At 39.2% G+C, this 26905-nt stretch overlaps 1 protein-coding gene and 1 long non-coding RNA gene across 3 annotated transcripts in view; one reads left to right on the top strand and one right to left on the bottom strand.

Annotated features, from left to right (window-relative positions):
- LOC111545134 overlaps positions 1–851 on the bottom strand; it is a 44496-nt gene extending 43645 nt beyond the window's left edge. The window contains exon 1 of the long non-coding RNA XR_003309973.2: positions 700–851. This is a non-coding gene — a long non-coding RNA (uncharacterized LOC111545134). The remainder of the gene's footprint in view (positions 1–699) is intronic.
- On the top strand, positions 659–10673 carry C2H3orf38 (chromosome 2 C3orf38 homolog). 2 transcript variants are annotated; one of them, XM_023216060.1, is made up of 3 exons: positions 659–1173; positions 4289–4530; positions 8751–10673. In XM_023216060.1, exons 1-3 carry the CDS (start codon positions 1047–1049, stop codon positions 9360–9362), a joined length of 981 nt encoding a protein of 326 aa, XP_023071828.1. In that variant the 5' UTR covers positions 659–1046; the 3' UTR covers positions 9363–10673. The 2 variants fall into 2 exon arrangements, with proteins under 2 accessions (XP_023071828.1, XP_023071827.1); XM_023216059.1 differs by having other exon boundaries at positions 8748–10673.
- Positions 10674–26905: the final 16232 nt, after the last annotated feature.

Genomic DNA, 26905 nt, shown 5'->3' with positions numbered 1-26905 from the left:
ATTAAATGGCAATACCCCAATTAAATGTCAACTGATCAAAAACAGGCCCTAAAAATGGAAAGAGAAAAAGGCAAGTGACAATTTAGTCTGATTCCTGTTTAGCAGAGCATGACTATTTCTCTCGTCAATGTGTGTTGCTACCATGCCAATAGTAATACCGGCTCTTTAGTAAGAGCTCTAAGAGCCACGCACTGTTCACGCCGCCCCCACAACCCCAAGAGGTAGGCATCTCCACTAGATCCACTTCCATAGGAAACTGAAGGGGAAAAGGCTAAGGAGCTTGCTTACAGTCTGAGTAAATGGCGGTGTAAAACCCTGGCAATCTGGCGTCCAGAACCCCCAACCTTAAATTGCGCGCGACATCGCCTCTTCTAAGGCCGAGCCGGCAACAAGGGAAATGGAGGCAAGAGACTGTCCCGGCGTGTTTGAGAGGAAAGTCCGCTGGAAGGCGGCCAGGCACAGTGGATTATCTATTTTTAACTTTTCATACTATAATGTTAAACAAAACTAAATTATTTTAATTTACTTAATTTAAGGAATCAAACTACCGGCTCACCCAACTCAGAAGTGGCCGCAGAAGACATTCAAGCGCTCCCGGGGGCCCGGCCCGCGGGCGGGGAGGAGCCGCCTCCATTGGCCGGCCCCGCGGCATCACGGGAGCTCGCGGTGCACCCGGCTTGCGGGCTGCTCTCTACGCACCTGCACCTGCGCAGCCCTCCAAGGCGGTCTTTTGGAGGAGGGACTTCTCTTTCGGTAAGCAGCTCCCTTGCTGAAAGTGTATGTTCTTCATATAAACCCGGCACTTCCCTTAATTGAGATACGTGGGACTTCACTCCGTCCCCAGCCCGGAACCACAAGTGGGAGCACTTTGTTTCCTGATTGACCTCTTTGGCGATTACTTCCGCCCAGGGGCCTGGAATACTCGAGGCCCTTCGACGGCGAACAACGAGAAAGGCACTTCCGGTGTCTGTTGCCAGGCGCGGGCCCAGTGGGCCGTAGGGGCGACATTATTGCCGTCGTCTTTACCCCTAGCCCCGGGGGTGGAGATGTCGGGACTCAGCTCTTCAGAGATAGAGGGCTGCCGTAACCTACTTGGCCTACTGGACAACGACGAGATCATGGCCCTATGCGACACCGTCACTAACCGCCTGGTGCAGCCTGAAGACCGCCAAGGTAAGAGCGGACCCTTCACGTGGAAGGCTGCCGCCCCTCCCCTGGCCTCACGCCTACCCCGCTTAGGCAGAATCCTCGGGAATCTTGGCCGCCGCGGCAGATCCACGGCTCTGCAACCACTACCCAGACTTGGGCTGCCGGGTCAAGGGAGGGAGGTGGTGGTGGTGATGATGGCGCGGCTTCCAGGTTTTATCCATTCAATATTATGGGCAGCGCTTGTTAATTCAAGGATTCGGAATAAGTCGTTAGTAATTTTTAAAATTTTTCTGGGGAGCCAGAATGTTTTGCATTTTCAGTTCCGATCAGCTGACGAGAGTCAGCTGCCGCTCGGGCTTTTTTCTTCAAGTTTGAGTGGGAGGAGGTTGGCAAACATTTTCTATGTCTCTGGTAAAAAGCAACTACTGTAATTAAATGGCAGACACCTTGAATCCGTGTCTCTTTTTGGAGGCAAAATTTTTCAGAGCTGATTTTCGTACTAGGAATACGTACAAGCGAGCTAAATACATATTCCGGTGGATTTTTAAGGACTATTAGTGCGAAGTCTGATTGTGAGTAGTCCATGTAAAAATGTAAAGCGTTTGTTCATTTTGTGTGTCGGGTAGCTAGTTTTATTTTAAATTTGCTGAATTTTACTTCAAAACGTGAACAATTCCAGATTCCCATATTATTATATGATTATCTTTAAAAGATTATCTAGTATTATCAGACTAGTATATGATTATCAGACTAGTATATGATTATCTTTAAAAGATTCTGCCCTTTTAGAACTGGTTTTTCTGCTTAAGTCGGATTTCATTTTTGGCATTGAAGAAAGTCATTTATCACTTTGAGCCATGGACACTTAAAAGAGGAAATTCCAAATAATTAAGACCTAAAATAGTTTTAGACTTACATGGTTCTTCAGCGTTTGTCTTACATGCCTTCACCTTCTTACAGTCATGGTGAGTGTGAATTTAAAATTATGATGGATACAATGCTGCATTTAATTGATAGAGTATCTAAAAGCAAATAAGAAAAAAATTCCCAGTTCAAAAACGTTCAAATGACGTGAAGAAACATTGTTGGGACGTGGGGGAGAATAACATTTAAGCATATGAAAGTATACTCGGTGCCTTTAGAAACTAATGAAATGAAAACCAGAAACAGAAGTTGTCTTTTCTGTGTACCAGATTGGAAAAATAAAAATTAAAAATATACACTATAAACTTCAAGTGTTCATGATCAGGTGAAGCAACTCGTTGACAACTAGTGAAGGAGTTTAAGTTAAAACTACCACTTTGAAGAACAAATTTGACATCTCCTAAAATGGCAGATTAGACACATACTCGAGACCGACCTAGTCTTCTCAGACTTGAATATGCTTTTGAATCTCTCGGGGATCTTGTTAAAATGCAGGTTCTGATTCATTAGTTTTAAGGGAGGCCCAGAAATTCTGCTTCTGACAAGCTCCGGGTTGATGCTCATACTGCTTGCCCCTTTGGGCACGGGGAGATGTGTATGAGAATGTTCAAAGTAACAGCGTTTGTAATTGGACACAGAATAGAAGTCTGTAAACAGAAGAATAGCTAGATACCTTGTGTACAGTCATATAACTAATTATGATATAGCAGTGAAAATGAACTAGCTATGTGTATCAGATTACTCCAGAAAATATTAAGTGAAAAGCTCATTATAGAAGACTATATACTGTGTATGGATGGATTGAATTTATAGCACAATTTAAAACATACCAAACCAAATATAGTTCAGGGATATATACTTATGCTGTACAGCTATAAAAAAAGGGAAATTTTAAAGCAACATTTAGTATAGTAGCTACTCTGAGGTGGATGAGAAGAAAGAGGAATGGCATTAGGGAAGAGATGAAATGGGGGCCTCAGAGATAGTATTATTTCTTACATCCTAAGTTAGGAGGTATGCATATGGAAGTTCATCTTATTGCCATTCTGTATGACTCATACATGTCAGAAATATTCTTTGGTCTGTGTTTAATATAAATATTTTAAAATACAAGTCGGCCAGGCGTGGTGGCTCACGCCTGTAATCCCAGCGCTTTGGGAGGCTGAGACAGGTGGATCATCTGAGGTCAAGAGTTCGAGACCAGCCTGGCCAACGTGGTGAAGCCCTGTCTCTACTAAAAATACAAAAATTAGCTGGGTGTGGTGGCATGCACCTGTAACCCCTTGGGAGGCTGAGGCAGGAGAATCCCTTGAACCCAGGAGGTGGAGGTTGCAGTCAGCCAAGATCGCGCCACTGCAGTCCAGGCTGGGTGACAGCGAGACTCCGTCTCAAAAGAATAAAAATTAAAAAGTATAAAAATACAAGCCCTGGTTCTCCACTTTCTAGAAATACAATAATTGGGCCAGATGCGGTGGCTCACGCCTGTAATCCCAGTACTTTAGGAGGCCAAGGCAGGCGGATCACGAGGTCAGGAGATCAATACCATCCTGGCTAACACCGTGAAACCCAGTCTCTACCAAAAAAAAAAAAAAAATACAAAAAAATTTAGCTGGGCATGGTGGCAGGCACCTGTAGTCCCAGCTACTCAGGAGCCTGGGGCAGAAGAATGATACGAACCCGGGAGGCAGAGCTTGCAGTGAGCCAAGATCGCACCACTGCATACCAGCTTGGGTGACGGAGAAAGACTCGTCTCAAAAAAAAAAAAAAAAAAACAATAATTGATACCTAATATGGCCTTAACTTTCATTATCTGTAGAGGAGATAGGACTAAAATTCCTTGACATCTAAAATATTGTTGTAATTGTCCCTATTTTTTGAGGTTGTCCATGAAATTAGGACTGTTGGCCTTATTAGAAAAAATGTTTTCTCTGGCTTGATTGTTTTCTTAAAATGCAATTCTTTAAGAGAAAATGCTGAACTTTCACTGTCACTTATGGGAAGTGAAGAGATTTTAGGTAAGGGAAGTTTAAGGCATAAAGATATTAAAAGAAAACTGACAACGGACTTCCTGTTTTTTTTAAGTGATGGCTATCATGCAGCAGCAGTAATACTGTGAAAAGAGCTTGTAAATATCATTTAATAGAGTTTCTGCTGACCTGGCACAAATTTGTAAGTGCCTCGTGATTTTTTATTAATCTTCGCAATTTCTTTCTAGATGCTGTTCGTGCGATATTAGCGTACAGCCAAAGTGCAGAAGAACTTCTAAGGCGTAGAAAAGTCCACCGAGAAGTTATATTTAAATACTTGGCAACACAGGGGATTGTTATACCTCCAGCTACTGAAAAACACAATCTTATTCAGCATGCAAAAGATTACTGGCAAAAGCAACCACAACTGAAATTGAAGGAAATGCCAGAGCCAGTTACAAAGACAGAGGACATCCAACTCTTTCAACAGGTAAAATAAATCTTATAGTTCTTTTCTGAACCTTTGTTCTGTCTGAAACTTTGTTGATAATCCTAAATCTTGGGGAACATGGTTAATAATGTTTGTGGGGTTTTTTTATTTTTATTTTTTAAGAGATTCTTGCTCTGTTGCCCAGGCTGGAGTGCAGTGGTATAATCATAGCTCACTGCAGCCTTGAATTTCTGGGCTCAAGTGATCCACCCTCCTCTGCCTCCTGAGTAGCTAGGGCTACAGGCATGCACCACCATGCCTGGCTAGTTATTAAAATGCTTTGTAGGGATAGGGTCTCAACTATGTTGCCCAGGCTGTTCTTGAACTCCTGGCCTCAAGTGGTCCTCCCACCTCAGCTGGAATTACAGGCATGAGCCACCATGCCTAGCCTATTTTATTGATATTTTATAATTTTAACTTTGTTTCATATTCTATCAATCCTGAAGGAAGGAAGAGACCAGTAAAGCAACTAAAAGAAAAAATGTTTCTGACATATCGTGATATGTATGTAATCATCTATTGATATGTGAGAGAAAAAGTATTTTTCAATATCAGCATCATCAAATGAGGACTATTGGATTTTTAGAGAGTAAACTTCAAGGTTAATTTTTTTTTTTTTTTCCCCCAGTGGAATACTGTTCATTTAAAAAAGGACTGCTGATACATGCAACAACCTGTATGAATCTCAAAAACATCAAGTAGAGCAAAACAAGCCAGACATAACATACTATCTAATTACTTTTATATTAAAGTCACTTCTAGGCAAAGCTAGCATTTGATGATAGATACCAGAGCAGTGGCTGCTTTGAGTGAGGGCGAGGAATTCAAATTGAATGGAAAAGGGGCCTGAGGAAATGTTCTGGGGTGATTGAAATGTTTTGTATTTTGATCTAGATGATGGTTATGTAGCTGCATACATTTGTCAACATTCCTCATGCTGTGTGTTTAGTTTTGTGATTTTACTACATGTAAATTAATTCCTTAATAAAATACTATTATAAAATAAGCTGTAAATTAAATGGAATTAACTTCAGGTTTATATTGAGTTTATATGTTTCCATTGAACAATCACTAGTGCTGGTTAAAAGTGGCTTATTGACTTACTCATTTCTTTTATTTTTCTCAAATATTACTGATTTATTTATATGCAAATGCCTATTTTTTTTTTTATATCTTCACTTTTTTTTTTTTTAATTATACTTTTAAGTTCTAGGGTACATGTGCACAACATGCAGGTTTGTTACATATATATACATATGCCATGTTGGTGTACTGCACCCATTAACTCGTCATTTACATTAGGTATATCTCCTAATGCTATCCCTCTCCTCTCCCCCCTCCCCACAATAGACCCCGGTGTGTGATGTTCCCCTTCCTGTGTCCAAGTGATCTCATTGTTCAGTTCCCACCTATGAGTGAGAACATGTGGTGTTTGGTTTTCTGTTCTTGCGATAGTTTGCTGAGAATGATGGTTTCCAGCTGCATCCATGTCCCTACAAAGGAGAGGAGCTCATCCTTTTTTATGGCTGCATAGTATTCCATGGTGTATATGTGCCACATTTTTGTAATCCAGTCTGTCACTGATGGACATTTGGATTGATTCCAAGTCTTTGCTATTGTGAATAGTGCTGCAATAAACATACGTGTGCATGTGTCTTTTTAGCAGCATGCCTTATAATCCTTTGGATATATCCCCAGTAATGGGATGGCTGGGTCAAATGGTATTTCTAGTTCTAGATCCTTGAGGAATTGCCACACTGTTTTTCACAATAGTTGAACTAGTTTACAGTCCCAGCAACAGTGTAAAAGTGTTCCTGTTTCTCCACTTCCTCTCCAGTACTTATTGTTTCCTGATTTTTAAATGATAGCCATTCTAACTGGTGTGAGATGGTATCTCATTGTGGTTTTGATTTGCATTTCTCTGATGACAAGTGATGATTAGCATTTTTTCATGTGTCTGTTGGCTGTATGAATGTCTTCTTTTGAGAAGTGTCTGTTCATATCCTTTGCCCACTTTTTGATGGGGTTGTTTTTTTTCTTGTAAATTTGATTGAGTTCTTTGTAGGTTCTGGATATTAGCCCTTTGTCAGATGAGTAGATTTGCAAAAATTTTCTCCCATTCTGTAGGTTGCCTGTTCACTCTGATAGTAGTTTCTTTTGCTGTGCAGAAGCTCTTTAATTTAATGAGATCTCGTTTGTCAATTTAGGCTTTTGTTGCCATTGCTTTTGGTGTTTTAGACATGAAGTCCTTGCCCATGCCTATGTCCTGAATGGTATTACCTAGGTTTTCTTCTAGGGTTTTTATGGTTTTAGGTCTAATGCAAGGTTAATTTTAACTTTAGCTCTGTGTAATTTTTTTTCACTTTAGAAGAATTTTATGGCAAATTCTTTCTCACTTTTAAGACGTTTTTGGTATTGCAAAAATGTCATGAAAACAACCTAAAATTTTAGTTAAAAAATTTTTTTTTAAGTTCCAGGGTATGTGTGCAGGTTTGTTAAATAGGTAAACATGTGCCATGGTGTTTTGCTGCACCTATCAACCTATCACCTAGGTGTTAAGCCCAGCATGCGTTAGCTATTTTTCTTGATGCCCCGCCCCTACATTGGAACCTAAATATTTTTTATGCTTTTCTTTTTTTTAGCTAGAAAAAGTTCTATTGTAGAAATTTTCTCCAACGGACATTGGCTGTTTCTGTTCTTTGTATCTCCACTGTACATTTTAGATATTGCACAAATATTTAAGTGTTGCTTGAATTAACCTCTAGGTAATTTGCAGATTTTTAAACTACATACCACATTTTTTGAATTAATGAGGTTTCAGAGTGAGAAAGCTTTGCCTTCACATTAGGAAAGAATCTTCTAAGAGCTTTCTTACTTTATGTACTGATAAGAGCATTGACTTTGAACTCATACAGATACAACTTCCAATTAGGGTCTGCCATATACTAGGTGTGTTAACTTAGGCAAATAGCTTGACCTTTCCGAGCCTTGTTTTTTTAATCTATAAAATGACCATAATGATCTCTATGTCCTAGGGCGTATTGTGAAGGTGGGAAGACATAGCTCTGAAGTACCACACACAGTGCCCAGTGTATTGAATAGCAGGTGCTCAGTGAACCTAAGATCTCACACATCTCGGTAAAGTAGTGTTGTGGAACATATGGATGAATGAGATCTAGTCTATCAGGTAGATTTTTACAATAACTTTTTTTTTTGAGACAAAGTCTGTCCTAAAACCCAGGTAGGAGTACAGTGGCATGATCTCAACTCACTGCAGCCTCCGCCCTCTGGGTTCAAGTGCTTCTCCTGCCTCAGCCTCCCGAGTAGCTGGAATTACCGGCATGCGCCGCTACACTTAGCTAATTTTTGTATTTTTAATAGAGACGAGGTTTCACCATGTTGACCAGACTGGTCTTGAGCTCCTGACCTCAAGTGATCTGCCTGCCTCGGCCTCCCAAAGTACTGGGATTACAGGCATGAGCCACTGCGCCCAGCTTACTGTAACATTTTCTTTGAAAAAAGAGAAATAATAGAATAAAGTTAATCCCAGTTATAGAAAATAACCTGTTTCAATCACCGTAAGAATATCTATTTAAAGACAAATGGAAATGCTTACTTATATCAACTTTATGTAATTTATATGCAAAATGCATCCATTTAAAATGAACATCTTGAAGGTTTGCAGTCTCGCTCTGTTGCACGGGCTGGAATGCAGTGGTGCTATCTTGGCTCACTGCGACCTCCGCCTCCCAAGTTCAAGTGATTCTCCTGCCTCAGCCTCCCGAGTAGCTGAGAATACAGGCACAGGCCACCATGCCTGGCTAATTTTTGTACTTTTAGTAGAGAAGGGGTTTCACTATGTTGACCAGGCTGATCTCGAACTCCTGACCTCGCCGTCCGCCTGCTTTGGCCTCCCAAAGTGCTGGGATTACAGGCGTGAGCCACTGCACCTGCCCAGTTCATACTAATTTTTTAGTTGGCCATACTAAACCTTACTCTCTTAGCTGAATTTTCAGCAATTTAAGCTGGAAATTTCTAAAATGATTTTTCTCCTTTTGAAAAAAGATTTTTTACTATGCATAATGGGTTCAGCAAGTTCACATATAATTCATTTCTCTCTGGTGTAATGGGTGCATTCAAACTTTGAATAGGATAGATAGAAAAATAAATATGAAAGTTAAACCTTGGTGTTATTTTGTATTATTTGTTTCAATCAGCAGGTGAAAGAAGATAAAAAAGCTGAAAAAGTTGATTTTCGTCGCCTAGGAGAAGAATTCTGTCATTGGTTCTTTGGACTCCTTAATTCTCAGAATCCTTTTCTGGGACCACCTCGAGATGAATGGGGGCCACAGCACTTCTGGCATGATGTGAAGCTTAGGTTTTATTACAGCACATCAGAACAAAATGTTATGGACTACCATGGAGCAGAAATCGTGAGCCTTCGTTTGCTGTCACTAGTAAAAGAAGAATTTCTTTTTCTCAGCCCCAACCTAGATTCACATGGATTGAAATGTGCATCTTCTCCTCATGGACTGGTTATGGTTGGAGTTGCTGGGACTGTCCATCGAGGAAACACTTGTTTGGGCATTTTTGAACAAATTTTTGGACTCATCCGCTGCCCTTTTGTGGAGAATACTTGGAAAATCAAATTTATCAACCTGAAAATTGTGGGAGAGAGTTCCCTTGCTCCTGGAACATTACCGAAACCAGCTGTTAAATTTGAACAAAGTGATCTAGAGGCCTTTTATAATGTAATCACTTTATGTGGTACCAGCGAAGTACAACATAATGTAAAGCAGTTTTTGGATAGAGGAACTGGGGACCAAGTTTGATGTAGTGGAAATTAGACATTGCTGAACAAAAGAGAACTGGGTTTACCTGACCCTCTAAAGCACTAAGTACTGTCAGCCTGAAAAAATCTTCTGTACAGAAACTCTTCCAAATACTATCTCAGTAATGTCTGAATTATTTCAGATGTGAAAATTGACATATTTTAGTTGAAATACCTTTCTGGACTACAGACGTACATATTATGTGAATACTTACTATTTCTACCCGAATTGCAGCAAATGTTCTGAAAGCTTAATGCAAATAAATCCCACTTTAGATCTGACAGCTAACTGTGTGCCTTAGAAACCAGGTAATATTTTCCTTTTACTTAGTGAATATTCTGCTAATATCTGCACTTTTCATGTGGGAAAGGATTAATAATGGTCCAGGCTTCCCCTCTTTAAGTTTCTTGTTTACTTTTGTCTAACTCTGGATGTATTTTACAAATACATCTCACCATAGTATATTTTTAAAACTATTAAATATTTTAGATCAAAGGTCTCATTTTAGAAAACTTAACATTCTTTTTGCAAAAAAGTCCAATAATTTGAAAGTTTAAGAAAAACTTACTACCTCTTTAAATATTTGAGAGACGTTTTTCAAAGTTATCAGCTGTAGTCCAAGCTAAATATCTTTTGTAATCTGCACATTTTCCTTACTGTTTTTGGGCAATGATAAATGCTGTTCTCGAAACAGACTTTATTCTTACCTAGGCTTCAGCCAACAGTTTTATAGAGCCGTTATTGTAATACGATATAGAGGAAATATGCTGTTGAAATTTTAAAGGTATGTCCAGTTCCTAACTTTTAAACAAATTACTCTTCTTTCTCTTGGTTGATCTTGGCAGAGGTGACAAAAAAACCCAAAACAACCCCATGCATTTATAATGTGTGTTTACACATATACATAAGTATACATATACTCCCACATTATTGCTTAGAATGTTTAGTTTTTTACCTTTCTGTTACTAGGTTTGAGTTACATGGTTGAGTTGCCAAATTATTTACATGCTTTGAAGTTTAAATTCTTCATCACCTAGCAACTGTTTGCTGATCATGGATTTTCTTAGTTACTTTAATTTATAAAAGTACCATTTGGGAAAAAACTCAATTGGAAAATGTGATGATGTATTTGTACATGTTACTTTTTTCTTTCCTATAATCATCTAGGAATACTGATAAGAATTTTGAAAATAGGAGGCTGAAAACTCATCCTTTTTGTTTTTTTAATGCTATGTCTCTTATGAGGAATACGAATTGGTATGTCCTAAAATAAGAATAAAGGAGGGAAATCCCTTTTGTCTGCTGTAAGAATAGTGTGTCATTCAGATTTAATTTGTAGTTGTGTTGCTCTTAAAGTTTTAGGCATTTAACCAGAACAAAGACAATTTTATAACTGCTGGTTACACTATTATTGTAATATAATTAAGTATAAAGAAAAGAGTGTGCAAAATAATTTCCTCTCATGTTTTTATAAAGGTACACAATCGGTCACAAGTCCATCTTTATCCATCCTATACCTCTGCTTGAGTTTTGAAAACTGGGTTACGTTTTATTCCTTAGTTTGAAGTTTGAAATACCATTATAAAGTGTAGTAGATAAACATCCTAAGTAAAGGATGAAATTAAAAACCATTCCTGTTACCACAGATACTCAAAAAGGGCAGGGATTTCCTCTAGGTACCTTTAGTATTGAACTTTTGAGTTTGTGTAAAGCCCAAATAAGGCTGCAATTTCTGCACATGGTTTTGATTCAGCCTTAAAAATGTAAAATCCTTTTGATAGTCTAAGATTCTTGAGGATTAATGCTATTTTATGTCGTGTTTATTTCACGAATTCCTAGATGTGGGCACACTGTACAGCCTGATGTGGGCGTGGATGTGTTAATGAATGAGCGAAAAGCAACTTACATACTGTATACAAAAGGCTTTTCTGCTTCTGGAGTTTATCTTTGGTTCTTCTCATTAGTGTTACTTTTTCAGTCACGTAGTTCCTTTGAGTTTCATACTTGAATACGCAGAAACTTTTAAGCCCCCAAAATAACTCAGATTTGGGAGGAGAAAGATACTGACTTTAAAAGCCCAGGGTCAGTAACAGACCCTGAGATTCCTGAGGCTACGTGGAAAACATTACAGGGGAAGTGTGTGAAAAACAGTATTTGGAGGAGAAGGACCTAGAGGAATTGAAATCTACTGGTGAATCTTGAAGCTTGATCAGCCTTTTGTGAGAATAGCCAAAAACACACTGCCAGGATTGAACCCTACTTGTGCTATGACCCCATTAGTCTGTTCATGCCAGGGAATGGTGGAGAAAGAACCCTGCTGTAGTTCTCTGTTTTGATATACCCAACTGGTATTTGGAAAGTCTGGAGTCAGTCGTAGAGAAGAATACCATACACATAATTCATCAAACTGAGGAGACCGTCTGGACCTTTACTTGCTGTAGGCGAATTTGCCATGGCCTAATAACAGGGCATACATAGTAAATATCCTTTTCTGTTGAAATTTTTTAAAAAATGTAATAGTTATGTTAGAATACTTTTTTAGAATCTAGAATGTGAAATAACGTAATTCATGTGTCTTCTTACCAAAAATACCAACGATAAGGGAAAAAGCCATCTTTAATTTATTAAATCAACTTGAAAATGGCAAACAAGATAGCAGATCAGGAAATGTTCTGGGTTTTCAGAAAGGTAACGTTTTTATACTAAACGAAGGTTAGTTACCTAGTACCAGTAAGAAATTGTAATAGTGTCTGAAAAAAGATATAAAGAACAGTGGCTTAAAAAAAAGTACAAAACTGTGTTTTAACAAAATAGATCATATGGCTGAGTAGATCAAAACAATGAATGCAAACCACACTGTAATGTTATCTTAGGATATCTCTGTTTTCACAAACTTAGCTGACCTTTTCTTTCTGGGTTGTGGAAGTTGGTCATACAAGTTGAGTGTCGTGTTCTTTCTTAGGAAAAATGTTTGCATGAATTTTTAGAGTTTTTACATATTTCATTGAGTCAACGGGTTTCGCCAAAACATCTGTGCATCTTATTCTCCATGTTTGGAAAATCCTGCCGTACTAATAATTACATTTCCCCAGACGACCACTGTATTAGAAAGTGGAAATATTTATAAAAGATTTTGTGGTATTTTTAAGTCCTTAAGTTAGCTAAACCTTTTTTATGAGTGAAAGGATAATCTCTAGGAAATGTCAGTTTATGATAGTTGTAACTTGTGAATTTTGGTTTTCAGATATGGAGACAAAACCAACCAAAACACTGTCAAGTGGAACGTAAAAATATTAATTTAGAATTCATCTTATTTTGGCAAGATAAATTTAATGAAGAATAACATGCTTTGGAGAAAGTGATAAAAACGTGAAAAAACATTTAGAAATGATTCTCCAGACCTTTACAAAAACTTTTCCTGAGAAATTATTTAGAAATAATTGTATATTGCTAATTCTGATGAAGGATTTTGAAAATAGGAACATTTTTTCTTCCAGGCCTATCTATGTATGTGATCTCACCTTATACCTCTTCTTCCTGCCTCTCCCCTCACCCCCAAAATCCTATTCGTAACCTTTGTTATTTACCCAGTTTTGATACAGATAGCAGAGTGTTCATGTTAGGAAACACCACTTCCGGCCGGGCGCGGTGGCTCAAGCCTGTAATCCCAGCACTTTGGGAGGCCGAGACGGGCGGATCACGAGGTCAGGAGATCGAGACCATCCTGGCTAACACGGTGAAACCCCGTCTCTACTAAAAAATACAAAAAGCTAGCTGGGCGAGGTGGCGGCGCCTGTAGTCCCAGCTACTCGGGAGGCTGAGGCAGGAGAATGGCGGGAACCCGGGAGGCGGAGCTTGCAGTGAGCTGAGATCCAGCCACTGCACTCCAGCCTGGGCCACAGAGTGAGACTCCGTCTCAAAAAAAAAAAAAAAAAAAAAAAAGGAAACAACACTTTCTGGATTGGGATTCTCTTCAAGTTTATTTGGCGTATATTTGTTGAGCATCGATTGGTAAGTCACTGAATCAAATGCAAGACAAAATGATGTGTCAGTAGATTATTTATATAAACTTACATTGGATTCAGATCTCAGTCTCTGGGTTTAGGTTTTCTCAAGGTGGAAACTTTTTTAGGCCCTTTGTCGAAGGATTCAGATCCTTTTATATGGTTTGGAAAATCTTTTAATTGAAATTTTAAATAGCCATATGACTCTAGCTAACCATGTTTTTTTGTTGTTGTTTTTTGTTTTTGAAACGGAGCCTCACTCTGTCACCCGGGCTGGAGTGTAGTGGCACGATCTCGGCTCACTGCAACCTCTGTCTTCCAGGTTCAAGCGATTCTCCTGCCTCAGGCTCCTGAGTAGCTGGGACTACAGGTGCGTGCTGCCACGCCCGGCTTATTTTTTTTTTGTATTTTTAATAGAGACGGGGTTTTACCGTGTTAGCCAGGATGGTCTCGATTTCCTGACCTCATGTTCCACCTGCCTTGGCCTCCCAAATTGCTGGGATTGCGGGCGTGAGCCACCGCGCCCGGCGCCATATAGATGTTATCAGTACAAAATACAGGACATTTTGACAGGCCACCTTATTTAGAATTGGAAACAAAAGTTTCCAAATTGAGTGTGCTAAATGCTTTTAGCTTTATTTTTCTAGTCTGAACCTTTACAGTAGCCTTACAAATAATTACAAAATATTGAAATTAATTGTAATATTTACTGTGGTATGTAAAACCAGAAACTCCAGAAACTATGTTAGTCATGAAATCACTGGCCTAGAGTTTGGTAGCTTCTAACTTCTCATGCCGGTACTGCTAAATCTTTTCTTTCTTTTTTTTTTTTTTTTTGTGAGTCATTTGGTGAGGCTCTTGATTAGTCATTTTCATCTTCAGTTTGTAGATATCCTATGTCTCAGGTATGCAATTAGTTATACTTGAATTAATAAATTCAAGGATTGAAGAAAAAATCACCCACTGCCAACTCTTACTTGCCTGATTCAGTGTTTTCTGAACAAAAAATAACAGGAAAGACTTTTCCTTAAAACATTTAGTTTATAAGTTTGCATCTTTTCCATGTCTCATCTTTTACTATACTAATCATTTGTATTACACTTAATTCTCAAATTGTTACATGTAAATTACCTTTGCTTCCCCAAATCGTAAATCATTAGAACCTGTGATTCTTACTTATTTTGCAGTCTTCTTTTTCCCAGTGCCTTGCACCCAAATGTAAATTTGGGGTGCTTATTACATGCCAGTTACTATTCCATATACATTGCATGTCTTTACTCATTCAATCTTATGAACAACTACATGAGATAGATGCGATTATCCCTCTTTTACCTGAAAACGGGATTGAGTAACTTCCTAGGCTGTCCAAGTATGTAAACAATACTGTGACTACACTGTATTTCCTCATATGTAGTAGGATTTTGAGGAACACTTTTTGACTGATTATCTTCAATGTGAAGGTTTTCATTTGTTGGCATTTATTTCCAAAACAAAGATTCCTTTAATCTATATTGCTTATCTAAATACAGAGTAGGAGGATTAATTCATAGTGTATTCTTGTAATTATATCTAGAGTTGCTCATTTAGTGATTTAAAACATCTTGGAGAAAAATACAGAATATTCATGTAAAACAATGTTTCATAAAGATAATTGGGTAACATATGTAACAATTTATATCAGATATCTTGAACTCACCACAATCTCTAGCCTTTTTCCCGTCCTGTTTATGACACCATTGTGCTTTTAGTGTCAGAGACAGTCTTTGTTTCTTATGTTCAATTTCTTGCTACATTCGGATGTAGCATATTTGTAGTGTTTTCTGTTTCAGCTGCTGCTGCTGTTAGGTCCTCTTTACCTAACCTTTCACTAATTTTAATCTTATTTCTCTGCTTTAATATTGGTTGCCTATTTGTGATGTTAAAATTTTCTCGAAGTACAACTTTCACGTGCAGAACTTTCAGTGGTATTGCATTACCTCCAAAATGAAATTCAGATACCATAATCTGCCGTTCATCGCCACCTAGTTTGACTCCACTCACTTTCACACATTGTTTGGTACAGTCAACATCTGCTAAGCAGGCTTTCTCTTTATCCTGTACTTAGCCCTCCGCTTTTATGCCCACGTATCCAAAATTATAGAACTTAACTTTTGGCTGGGCGCGGTAGCTAACTCCTATAATCCCAGCACTTGGGGAGGCCGAGGTGGGCAGATCACGAGGTCAGGAATTCAAGATCAGCCAGGCCAACATGGTGAAACTCCATCTGTACAAAAAAATACAAAAATTGGCGTGGTGGCACATTCCTGAAGTCCCAGCTACTCGGGAGGCTGAGGCAGGAGAATTGATTGAACCGGCACCCAGGAGGCAGAGGTTGCAGTGAGCTGAGATCGTGCCACTGCACTCCAACCTGGGCTACAGAGTGAGACTCAGTCTCAAAAGAAAAAAAATAAAAACAAAAACTTAGTTTTCATTTTATTACAGGCAATTGGATAATATATTGTAGGAAGAAAAGAACTATGATTCACACAGTTTAAAGAAATTTCTTCAATCAAGCATTTTTCCTCTTCAGGAGTTTTGTGTACATTGTCTAGAATAATCTTTCCCAAGCTTTTTGCACAACTGCTTCATTTTCACCTTTGAGGCTGCCTGCCTTTTATCTTGGATTAAATGTTTTATCTAAATTCTCAATATTTATCAGGACTGTAACTATTTCACTCACATTATATTTGTATTGCTTTGCACAGAGACTAGATATTAAATGTTTATTAAAGATAGAAATAAGGAAGTGGTGCTACTTTATATTCAAAGCTTTATATATTCCTAGACCTTTGCTTATCTGTTAAAAACGAGACCTAGCATATGACATACATCAGATGCTCAGTAAATATGTTTAATGAATAAAGCCAAAGTTATCTTCTGGAATGATAATATACGAGCTGTAATACACCCTGGTAGTTAGAATTATCTAGTTCTTAGGCTTTTTTGTTGTTGTTGAGACAGAGTTTCACTCTTGTTACCCAGGCTGGAGTTTAATGACACAACCTGGGCTCACTGCAAGCTCCGCCTCCTGGGTTCAAGCGATTCTCTTGCCTCAGCCTCCATAGTAGCTGGGACTACAGGCGCCTGCCACCACACCCAGCTAATTTTTTGTATTTTTAGTAGAGATGGGGTTTCACCATGTTGGCCAGGCTGGTGTTGAACTCCTGATCTCAGGCATTCCACCTGCCTTGGCCTCCCAAAGTGCTGGGATGGCAAGAGTGAGCCACCGTGCCCCTTCTAGTTCTTATACTTTTATGAAAGACAAAGAAGCTGAAGTGGACCCCCCGGCCCCGAAAAAAGCTCAGTAACATGCTGAAGATCACATAGTTTTGTTGTGGTGATCTGGCCTGTTTTTGTTTTTTAACAACAAAGCCCATGTGTTTTCTTGCACTTCGTTTAGTCTGACTATTGCCATTACATTAGTTTGAAAGAATTTAAACTTAAATCATCAATTTCTTCACGTGAAGAAATGGACCATCTAGATTAGATGGTTTCTAAGGTCTGCTGTGATTTTAAAGTTATATAGTGTTGTGGTTGTATGTCTTCGCAGCAGTTCAAGAATATTGCTTTTAAAGGAATTTGTAGTTCATTGTTGGGAAATTTTTCTATTATTTTGCTTCCTCATAAGTGACGCCCATTTTTCAAAGAAATACATATACATTTTTAAGTATGTGTATGAGTAGTATGTGTATTTCTGTCTACAAAATTATAAAATGATGAAACTATTCTCTCATACCTAGAATATAAAAGAGAAAAAAGTGTGAATTCTTTAAAATATTTTTCTATGTCCTAATCACTGGAAGTCCTGTAGTTGTTTCAAACTGTGCTATAAAATTTGTCTTGATGCTTATGTTCAAAATATATTTCCATGTTTTAGTCAAGAAAAGTACAAAGTGGCTTGACAGAAGGTGAAATTAAAGACTGCTGGTAATCCCTCGAAGAGACTGAGTAATAGGAGTTGACAAATATTGAAGAGTGGCATTGGAGACAAATGGCAGATTCAGGATAGGCTGTTTCTGCAGGAAGCATGGTTCTGGATGAGTGCTGCTCATAAAGTCATTGAAAGTTATTTCAGGAAGTTTAATAGAAATGTTGGTTTAGCAAAGACAACAGATTTTGCTATTTTGACTGCAGTGATTGTATTAATTCAGATTTATGAAAGAAAGAGCCCAGAATACAGAAATAAGATAACAATAGAAAATTTAAGCATGTCAAGAACTTTAATGCTGGAATTGTCAGAGCAACCACAAAATTACTGGGCATCAATAGACTCCTAAGAATTAAGAGAAATTGCAGAATGTAAGCCATGACTGTCATTTTAGGAACGTTATGCTAGAGCACAGGTTTAGGATTGGACAAAAGAGTTGATTTTTAAGACTGCATTGGTGTTCTCTCTCTTTCCTTTTTTCTTTTTTTTTTTTTTTTTTTGAGACAGATTCTCGTTCTGTCACCCAGGCTGGAGTGCAGTGGTGCAAGCTCGGCTCACTGCAACCTCCGCCTACCAGGATCAAGCGATTCTTCTGCCTCAGCCTCCTGAGCAGCCGGGATTACAGGCACATTCCACCATGTCCGGCTAATTTTTGTATTTTTAGTAGAGACAGGGTTTCACCGTGTTGGCCAGGCTGGTCTCAAACTCCTGACCTTGTGATCCACCCGCCTTGGCCTCCCCCAGTGCTGTGATTACAGACGTGAGCCTCCGTGCCCAGGCTGGTGTTCTCTCTTAAATGTATTTCAATATGGTGGACATTTATTGAGCACTTAGTTTGTGTTGGGCGTTTCAACAGGAGAATATATAAAGTAGCTTGTTCTAGTTCGTATATCATTTGCACTTTGCTTAACTCGTATAAGTACTTTTTACTGTTTAATAAATAGTTTATTTTATTAGAAAATACTTCTCTGATCTCTCATTGATGCCCTTTGTTCTATTTTAACCATTGTCATCTTTGGACATCTGTCTCAATTGTGGGTAAGACCTTAACCTTTGGACTAGAGATCAATGCTGCTTACAAAATAATGATCGTTGGTAGTCTGTTAAACAGATTTGCAATTTCAAAGAGAAAAAAATGCAACTTTTTTCCACATACTTCACATATATTTTGCAAATCTTATGCACGTAATTCACATATTTTGCACATTTTAAATGTAAGATGATTTGCATGACAATCCCCTTAAGTTTTTAACAGTGTTAGTTTATTGTAGGTGCATATGTACACAGTGAAGACTGTGTAGGTCAGTTTTAACCTCAGCCAACATGAGGTTAACAGGATGTTCACCTTACTAATGTTCTTTCGTATTAATTTTAATGCTTGTTAAATTTACATTTTATACTTAATACTCATTTTGCCAATTCACAAAATTGGCTTATTGAAAAATGATGAAAATAGTAACAAATATCATTTGTAAAAATGCTCCAGTGGAAATAACTTCAGTGTGAATACAGAATTAGAAAATGTATGTGGTTTGGCCGGGCACGGTGGCTCACACTGGTAATCCCAGCAATTGGGGAGGCCTAGGCGGGTGGATCACCTAAGGTCAGGAGTTCAAGATGAGCCTGGCCAATATGGTGAAAACCTGTCTCTACTAAAAATAAAAAACATTAGTCAGGCCTGGTGGCTGTCTCCTGTAGTCCCAGCTATTGGGGAGGCTGAGACAGGAGAATCTCTTGAACCCGGAGGGCAGAGATTGCAGTGAGCAGAGATCACCCCACTGCACTCCAACATGGGCGACAGAGTGAGACTCTCGCAAAAACAAAACAAAACAAAACAAACAAAACAAAACAACAGAAAGAAAATGTATGTGCTTTAGAAGAGATTCTGTGTGTATGATGTTTTCAGACATCAGCTGATACAGATAGGGAAGGATAATGACTCTCTGAACTTATTTTTTTTGGCCTGCATTCCATTCACCATTGGTCAGTACATTGCCTGTCAAATATCTACCTGTCACCATCAGAGTTATCACATCATTTTAAAAGTACATTAATTTCTCTGGTAATGAATTTAGTTAGGTAATTACTTCACATCTCAGTTTAAAATTTGTTATGCAATATTATGGATAAATCCAAAGTTACAGAAACATCACCCAGAGTTGTATTCCTTTGAACCAAGTACAAAATAAGACATTGTTGCCGAGAAGCTTGTAGAAAGTGTTAACGGTAATAACAAATATAATCAGGGAGAACAAGTGCTATTGGAAAGTATTATTGATAAAGAACATTATGTAATTAAATGACAGTGTGGAAGAGCAATTCCTATAATTTGCCTTCTAGAAGATATTATTCAGACAAAACCACTGCTGTACAGTGTATGAATCATATGATGTGTGTTACATGTATCAGTGAGAAGTCCCTAACAACTCATTCTGTTTATCTCTGGAAACCTTTGAATATAGACAGTGAGGCTATGCTGGGAAGTAAGTTTTGGTGTGGACTAGAAAGGGTGACTCATGACCTTTAATGGTGGAGCACCAGCTCTTTGAGCAGTAGCGAAGGTGATTGTAAATAAAAGGGACTATACAAAAAAGCCAATCAACACATCCCTTTCTTAAAACAGAGCAGTTAATTATCAACCATAAACCATTTAATGGTGATTTAATATTGAAGGGGCTAGAAAACACCAATAAAATTTTGATCTCTTGAGTCCAATCATTTTTACAATGCTGTATGAAAAAGTGGGCAGGAAGTTACAAAACTTCTTCCTATAGTACTGCCTATATAGAGGAAAAATATTCACGTGAAATTTTTGAGATGAGGACATAAATTTAAAACATTTCCTTGAGACAGTGTCAATGTTAGTAAAGGGCTTTTCCTTGATTGTAGACACCTTGCTCAAGTGGCCTATCAGCCAATCCAGTGTCTTGAAGAGCCATCACTTCAAGTCTTATGTGAATTTTAGTGGCAAAGAGATCGGATTATTTTAAGATTACACAACTCTCATGCAAAGACTAAGTCTTATAGAGCTTTATTTTTTCCCCCACTGTCTCATTATTTTTGCTTACCACAGAAACATATTTGGGGGCTTATTTAAAACCATATCTAAATACAGCATAAAAACATAATATAATAACGTGAAAGAATGCTTCCCTGAGTTGAATGCAAAGGACAGATTGGGAACCCATTTAACATCATCTACAGGTAGATTTTTGGTGACCTGAGGTAAAAAGATTATTTTGAGACACAGTATGTAGCCAAAAAAAAAAAAAAAAAAAAAAAAAAAAAAAAAAAAAAAAAAAAAAGTGTACATGTGGATCAATGAAAACAAGAAATGTAAACCACATGTTTATTCTTAGAGTAGCAGAAAAATGGCAAGCTTCCTTTCTTTTTTTTCTTTGAGACAGAGTCTCACTCTTCTGCCCAGGCTAGAGTGAAGTGGCACGATCTCGGCTCACTGCAACCTCTGTCCCCTGGGTTCAAGCGATTCTCCTGCCTCAGCCTCCCAAGTAGCTGGGATTACAGGCACCTGTCACCATGCCCAGCTATTTTTTTTTTTCTATTTTTAGTAGAGATCGGGTTTCCCCATGTTGGCCAGGCTGGTCTTAAACTCCTGACGGCAGGTGATCCACCTGCCTCTGCCTCCCAAAGTGCTAGGATTACAGGCATGAGCCACTGTGCCTGGCACAAACTTCCTTTATGAATATATTACTGTAGTATAGAACGGCATTGTAGGAAAAGTAAAGCTGCCCATTTACCATTTTTAGGTTCAACAAGTTGTACACTAAAAGCTTAATGCTGACCTGACTTTATATGACTTAAAGAAAAATAAATCACCTTTTTACACAAACAATTGAACTGGAATTGTGTCCTTGTGCTTTTTAGAAACCATTCAGTGCCCCTTATTTTATGTCTTTTCATCACCACTGTGCTATGGCAATTTAGTCAGTGATCACTGTCTCCTTCTACTTCCCACCCAAACAAGAATCAGTTTGAAACATTTTCAGTACTGGAATAATTTTTTTTTTTTTTTTTTTTTTTGAGACGGAGTCTGGCTCTGTTGCCGAGGCTGGAGTGCAGTGGCCAGATCGCAGCTCACTGCAAGCTCCGCCTCCCGGGTTTACGCCATTCTCCTGCCTCAGCCTCGCGAGTAGCTGGGACTACGGGCGCCGCCACCATGCCCGGCTAGTTTTTTGTATTTTTTTAGTAGAGACGGGGTTTCACCGTGTTAGCCAGGATGGTCTCGATCTCCTGACCTCGTGATCCGCCCGTCTCGGCCTCCCAAAGTGCTGAGATTACAGGCTTGAGCCACCTCGCCCGGCCATAAAATTTTTTTTTTTAATATTTTCTTTTGTTTACTTTCTGTGAATTACAATTACTAACATTTTTAAAATGCCATGTCATCTATCAGTGGTCAGTCTTCTAGAAGTGTGTAGACATGTTTTTGCACAATATATTTTGGGAGAAGGGGAGATTTTCATCAAATAATTTTTGTATTTTTTGTATTCTCTATCATAATTAGTAAATGTATAAATATATTTCTTGTATACATAAATTGAGATGGCTTGCTGCAATGTCTATCTTCATTTTATAGGTTAGTCTTTCTAAGGCTGACACTTTTAAAGCTCTTGGACTTGCACGTCAGGGAAAGTCCCAAGAGATGTACACAAATACCTTTAAAATAGCCTTCTGGACTCAATTGTTAGATTTCTCAGAGTAATGGTGAAGTTAAAGAGATTAACATGTTTTTCCATTAAATGTATTTTTCTTTTTATAAGTTCATATTTAAGAGCATTCGGAGTGTTTTCAGAAAATTCTGTATAGTGCAAATTTTAATAATAACTATGACTGTTTAAAAAAATTACTATTTGCGGCCGGGCACGGTGGCTCAAGCCTGTAATCCCAGCACTTTGGGAGGCTGAGACGGGTGGATCACGAGGTCAGGAGATCGAGACCATCCTGGCTAACACGGTGAAACCCCGTCTCTACTAAAAAAAAAAAATACAAAAAACTAGCCGGGTGAGGTGGCGGGCGCCTGTAGTCCCAGCTACTCCGGAGGCTGAGGCAGGAGAATGGCGTAAACCCTGGAGGCGGAGCTTGCAGTGAGCTGAGATCTGGCTACTGCACTCCAGCCCGGGCGACAGAGCGAGACTCCGTCTCACAAAAAAAATGACAATAAAAAAAAAAAAAAAATTACGATTTGGTTCCAGGATAGCTTGGTCGCTCATGCCTGTAATCCCAGCACTTTGAGAGGCCGAGGGGTGGGGGTGGATCACGAGGTCAGGAGTTCAAGACCAGCCTGGCCAACATGGTGAAACCCCGTCTCTACTAAAGATACAAAAAATTATCTGGCGTGGTGGTAGGCACCTGTAATCCTAGCTACTCGGGAGGCTGAGGCAGGAGAATTGCTTGAACCCAGGAGGCGGAGGTTGCAATGAGCTGAGATCTCACCATTGCACTCCAGCCTGGGTGACTGGGCAAGACTCCATCTCAAAAAAAAAAAAAAAAAAAGTTAGTATTTGCAGATGTGAGAATGTACATATATATTTACACATGTACACACACACACACACATATCTTTTGAATTTTGTGCTATGTGCATATATTACCTGGTCAAAACATATACAGGTATAAAAAAATAATGAAGGCAGTTGTTAGTGTATAATCAACCTTACCAATGAGAGCTCTGACCTTTGCCCCTAGCTCTAGGCTCTTGTAATGTTCTGCAACATAAGAGTGTGACTCCTGGGGGCATTGGCTGTGGGACAGTCTAACAATGTGATTTATGATAGGTTTTGTGCTGTGCCATATCAGTTTTTACCTGTCTCCAGAGGAACTTGAGTTCAAAGCTGTTAGCCCAACTTCTGGGAGGAACTGTAGACTAAAGGTCATCCACACAAACAATAGGTGATCAAGCCCTATTAAAAACTCTGAACACCAAAGGCTGGAATGAGTATTGTCCCACCTTGTGACTGGAAAGAGATAATGCCTCTCTGTGGGAGAGGGACTGGAAGCTCCACATTGGACCCATGCTAGACTCTGCCCTATATTCCTGTAATGCTTAATTTTAGGAGTCAACTTGACTGGATTCAGGGATACCCAGATAGCTGGTGAAGCATTATTTCTGGGTATGTTTGTGAGGGTGTTTCCAGAAGAGACTAGCATTTGAATCAGTGGGCTGAGTATGGAAGATCTACCCTGATCTAATGTGGCAGGCACCATCCAGTTGGCTGAGGGCCTGGGTAGATCAAAAAGGTAGAAGAAAGGCAATTTGCTCACTTTGTCTCATCTGGAGTTGAGACACCCAGCTTCTCTTGCTCTTGGACATTAGAACTCCAAGTTATCTAGCCTTTTGGCATCAGATGTGCACTAGTGCCCCTTGGTTCTCAGGCCTTTTGGATTCGAACCAAGCCATGCTACCAACTTCCCTCATTCTCCAGCTTGGGACTTCTCAGCCTTCATAATCATGTGAGCTAATTCCTCTAACAAATCCTCCATCATATGTATCTATCATTTATCTGTCCTATTGGTCCTGTTTCTCTGAAGAATCCTAACACCAGGAGTGATTCCAGAGGAACAGAATTGTAAGGATGAGCTTCCTAAATTGGTTTTGGGACTTCTGGAATTGGCTCTCTAGTGTGATTATATTTTAGAATGCTAGGGACTCTATTTCCAATAGTACAGAGAGCACTGGTTGTTCAGGGCATGAACTGTTATACAGACATCAAAATATCTGCATTAGATACTCCTAATCAACCATTTACAAGAGGCAGGAAATCAATGACTCTGTATATAATACTTTTGAATGTTTATGAAAAACTGAATGTCTTAGTCTGTGTTGTGTTACTATAAAGGAATATCGGAGGCTGGGTAATTTATAAAGAAATTTATAAAGATTTATTTGGCTCATAGTTCTGGATAGCTAGAAAGTTCAGCTTTGGGCATCTGCATCTAAGGGCTTCAGGTTGCTTCCACTCAAGGCAGAAGGTGAAGAGGAGCCAGCATATGTACCTCACATGACGAAAGAGAAAAGGGGGCAGTGCTGGGCCTTTTTTTTAACCTCAGCTATTTCTTGGGAACTAATAGAGTGAAAACTCACTTACCCTTTTCCACCCACAGGGAGGACATTAATCTGTTCATGGGGGATCCACCCCCAGGACCCCAAACACGTCCCATTGGGATCCACTTCCAACATTGGGGATCAAACTTCAGTATGAGGTTCGGAGGAGACAAATATTGACCACAGTGCTAAGGAATATAATGATATTTCTTGGTTGTTCCTAATGTTACTGCACAAAGTAATGAAAGAAAAGAATGAGTTAAGGGATTCAAATTCCCAGCTCAAGCAATGCATACTTGACCTCAGAAGCTTCTAGATGTACCCTGTGGAAAAATTTTCTCTCCTGGAGCCATAGGGCTGAAATTGCTAAAAATCAAACACAAGTCCTCATCATGTGATTGGCGGAATTAAATGAAAGTTGAATCCCCAGCCTCATAGGGCATCTACTGTTAAAGTGAGGACATTGATTGCGAAAGAATGGGATCCTGTAAGTTGATTTGGAGACATGTGGGGAGACATGATGAAGCTGGGGACATTGAGCACTTAAATTTTGATGAGTCTTTTTTGCAAGCAGAAGTGGCCTTCCCACCCCCAGAAGCAGTGGCATTCTTACCCACAGTGGTAGTGGCCTTTCTACCCTTAACCCCGCATTGTTTAAGGAAATGATAATGGCCTCCCCTGAGGCATTTGCCAAGAAAGACAATGCTGATTCTCCCCATACCCACTTCTATTACCCCTTTTTGCTTTTAGGCTTATAACTAGACTCAAATCCCAGCAGGCTCCTAAAGGTGAGGTGCAAAGTCTGACCCATGAGGAGGTATACTACACTCCAAAAGGACTATTTGAATTTTCTAGTTCACACAAGTAGAAATCCAGGCAACGTGTGTGGGAATGAATGTTAAGGGTAGGGGATAATGGTGAAAGGAACATAAAGTTTGATAAGGCCAAATTTATTAATATGGGCTCACTAAATAGTAATCCTGAATTTAATGTTGCAGCTTAGAGAGTTAGAAAGCATACAAACTGGTTGTTTGGTTGGCTGAAACATTAATCAAAAGGTGGCTCACCATGAGCAAGTTGAAGATGCCTGATCTCCCTTGGCTTGATGTGGAGGAGGGAATTCAAAGTCTTAGGGAGATTGGAATGCTAGAGTGGATTAGTCACCTAAGACCTACTTACCCACACTGGGAGGGTCCGGAAAACACACCTTACCAATACTTTGAGAAATAGATTTGTGAGGGGAGTGCCAGCATCCTTGAAGAGCTCCGTGATCGTTCTTCTCTGCAGGCCAGTCTTTACAATGGGAGTCGCAGCCACTCAATTAGAAAACCTAAATGCAATGGAAGTAATTGGATCTCAGATGGCAAGGGCCAAATGCTGACACTCAGCTGTGAAAAGCAAGGTGGGTGTGGTACTGTTACAGACAGTAGCGTCAAAGCAGCAATCAGGATAACCTGACTCATGCGACCTATGAAAGTGGTTGTTTGATCGTGATGTTCCTAGAAGTGAAATAGATAAAACGTCTACTAAATTCTTACTTCATCTGTATAAGGAGAAAAATTATAGGTCAAGTGAACAAACAAACATTTAACCTGAATCATAAAAACATCATCATAACTCCTCAATCAGTTCCCAGGCTTGAGCAGATTTACAGACCCACAACTCCTTGAATGAGGGAAAACCAGGTCCCATTAAGGAAGGACCCTAGTATAATACCAAAAATGTATCATTTTAATCTTTCTTCCATTCTTCCCCGAAGAGACCTATGGTGTTTTATCAAGGTAACTGTGCGTTGGTAAAAAGGAAGTAATCAGACCTTTCAGGAATTACTGACCAGTGTTCTAGTAGTTCCTGAAAGGTCTGATTATTTCCTTTTTCCATGAGACCAAAAGCATCACTGTGGCTCTCCAGTCAGAGTAGGGTCTTACGGAGGTCAGGTGGTCAGTGGAGTTTTAGCTCAGGTCCAACTTACAGTGGATCCATTGGGTCCCCAAATCCATCCTATGTTATTTCCCTGTTGTGGAATGCATAATTAAAATAGGCATACTTAGCAACGGGCAGAATCTTCACATTGGTTTCCTATCCTGTGGAGGGAGGGCTACTATGATGGGAGAGGCCAAATGAAAGCCATTAAAACTGTCTCTACCTAGGGAAATTGAAAATCAGAGGCAATACTGCATTCCCAGAGGGACTACAGAAATTGGTGTTATCATCAAGCACTTGAAGGAGACAGGGGTGGTATTTTCACTACATCAGTGTTCAATTCTCTTATTTGTTCTGTGCAGAAGACAGATGGAGAATGACAGTGGATTATTAGAAGCTTAACCAAGTGGTGACTCCAATTGCAGCTGCTATACTAGATGCAGTTACATTGCTTAAGCAAATTAGCATAGCTCTTGGTAACTGGGAGGCAGCTTTTCATCATGAGCAATTTTAGGCCTCCAGATAAATATTTAAGAATGTGTCAAAATGATTTCCATCCTATGGCATAGTGTGGAGCAAAAACTATCAA

This window comes from Piliocolobus tephrosceles, chromosome 2 (assembly GCF_002776525.5).
Source record: "Piliocolobus tephrosceles isolate RC106 chromosome 2, ASM277652v3, whole genome shotgun sequence".
NCBI classification, from domain to species: domain Eukaryota; kingdom Metazoa; phylum Chordata; class Mammalia; order Primates; family Cercopithecidae; genus Piliocolobus; species Piliocolobus tephrosceles.
The sequence above is the reverse complement of the archived record's forward strand: the minus strand, read 5'-3'. Positions and strand labels throughout refer to the sequence as shown.

Excerpts from the sequence above, each read along its gene's own strand:
- C2H3orf38 (XM_023216059.1), top strand. The coding sequence starts at position 1,047 with ATGTCGGGACTCAGCTCTTCAGAGATAGAGGGCTGCCGTAACCTACTT. Across the intron at positions 1,174-4,288 it reads GCAGCCTGAAGACCGCCAAG|ATGCTGTTCGTGCGATATTA; the intron begins GTAAGAGCGGAC and ends ATTTCTTTCTAG. Across the intron at positions 4,531-8,747 it reads ACATCCAACTCTTTCAACAG|CAGGTGAAAGAAGATAAAAA; the intron begins GTAAAATAAATC and ends TGTTTCAATCAG.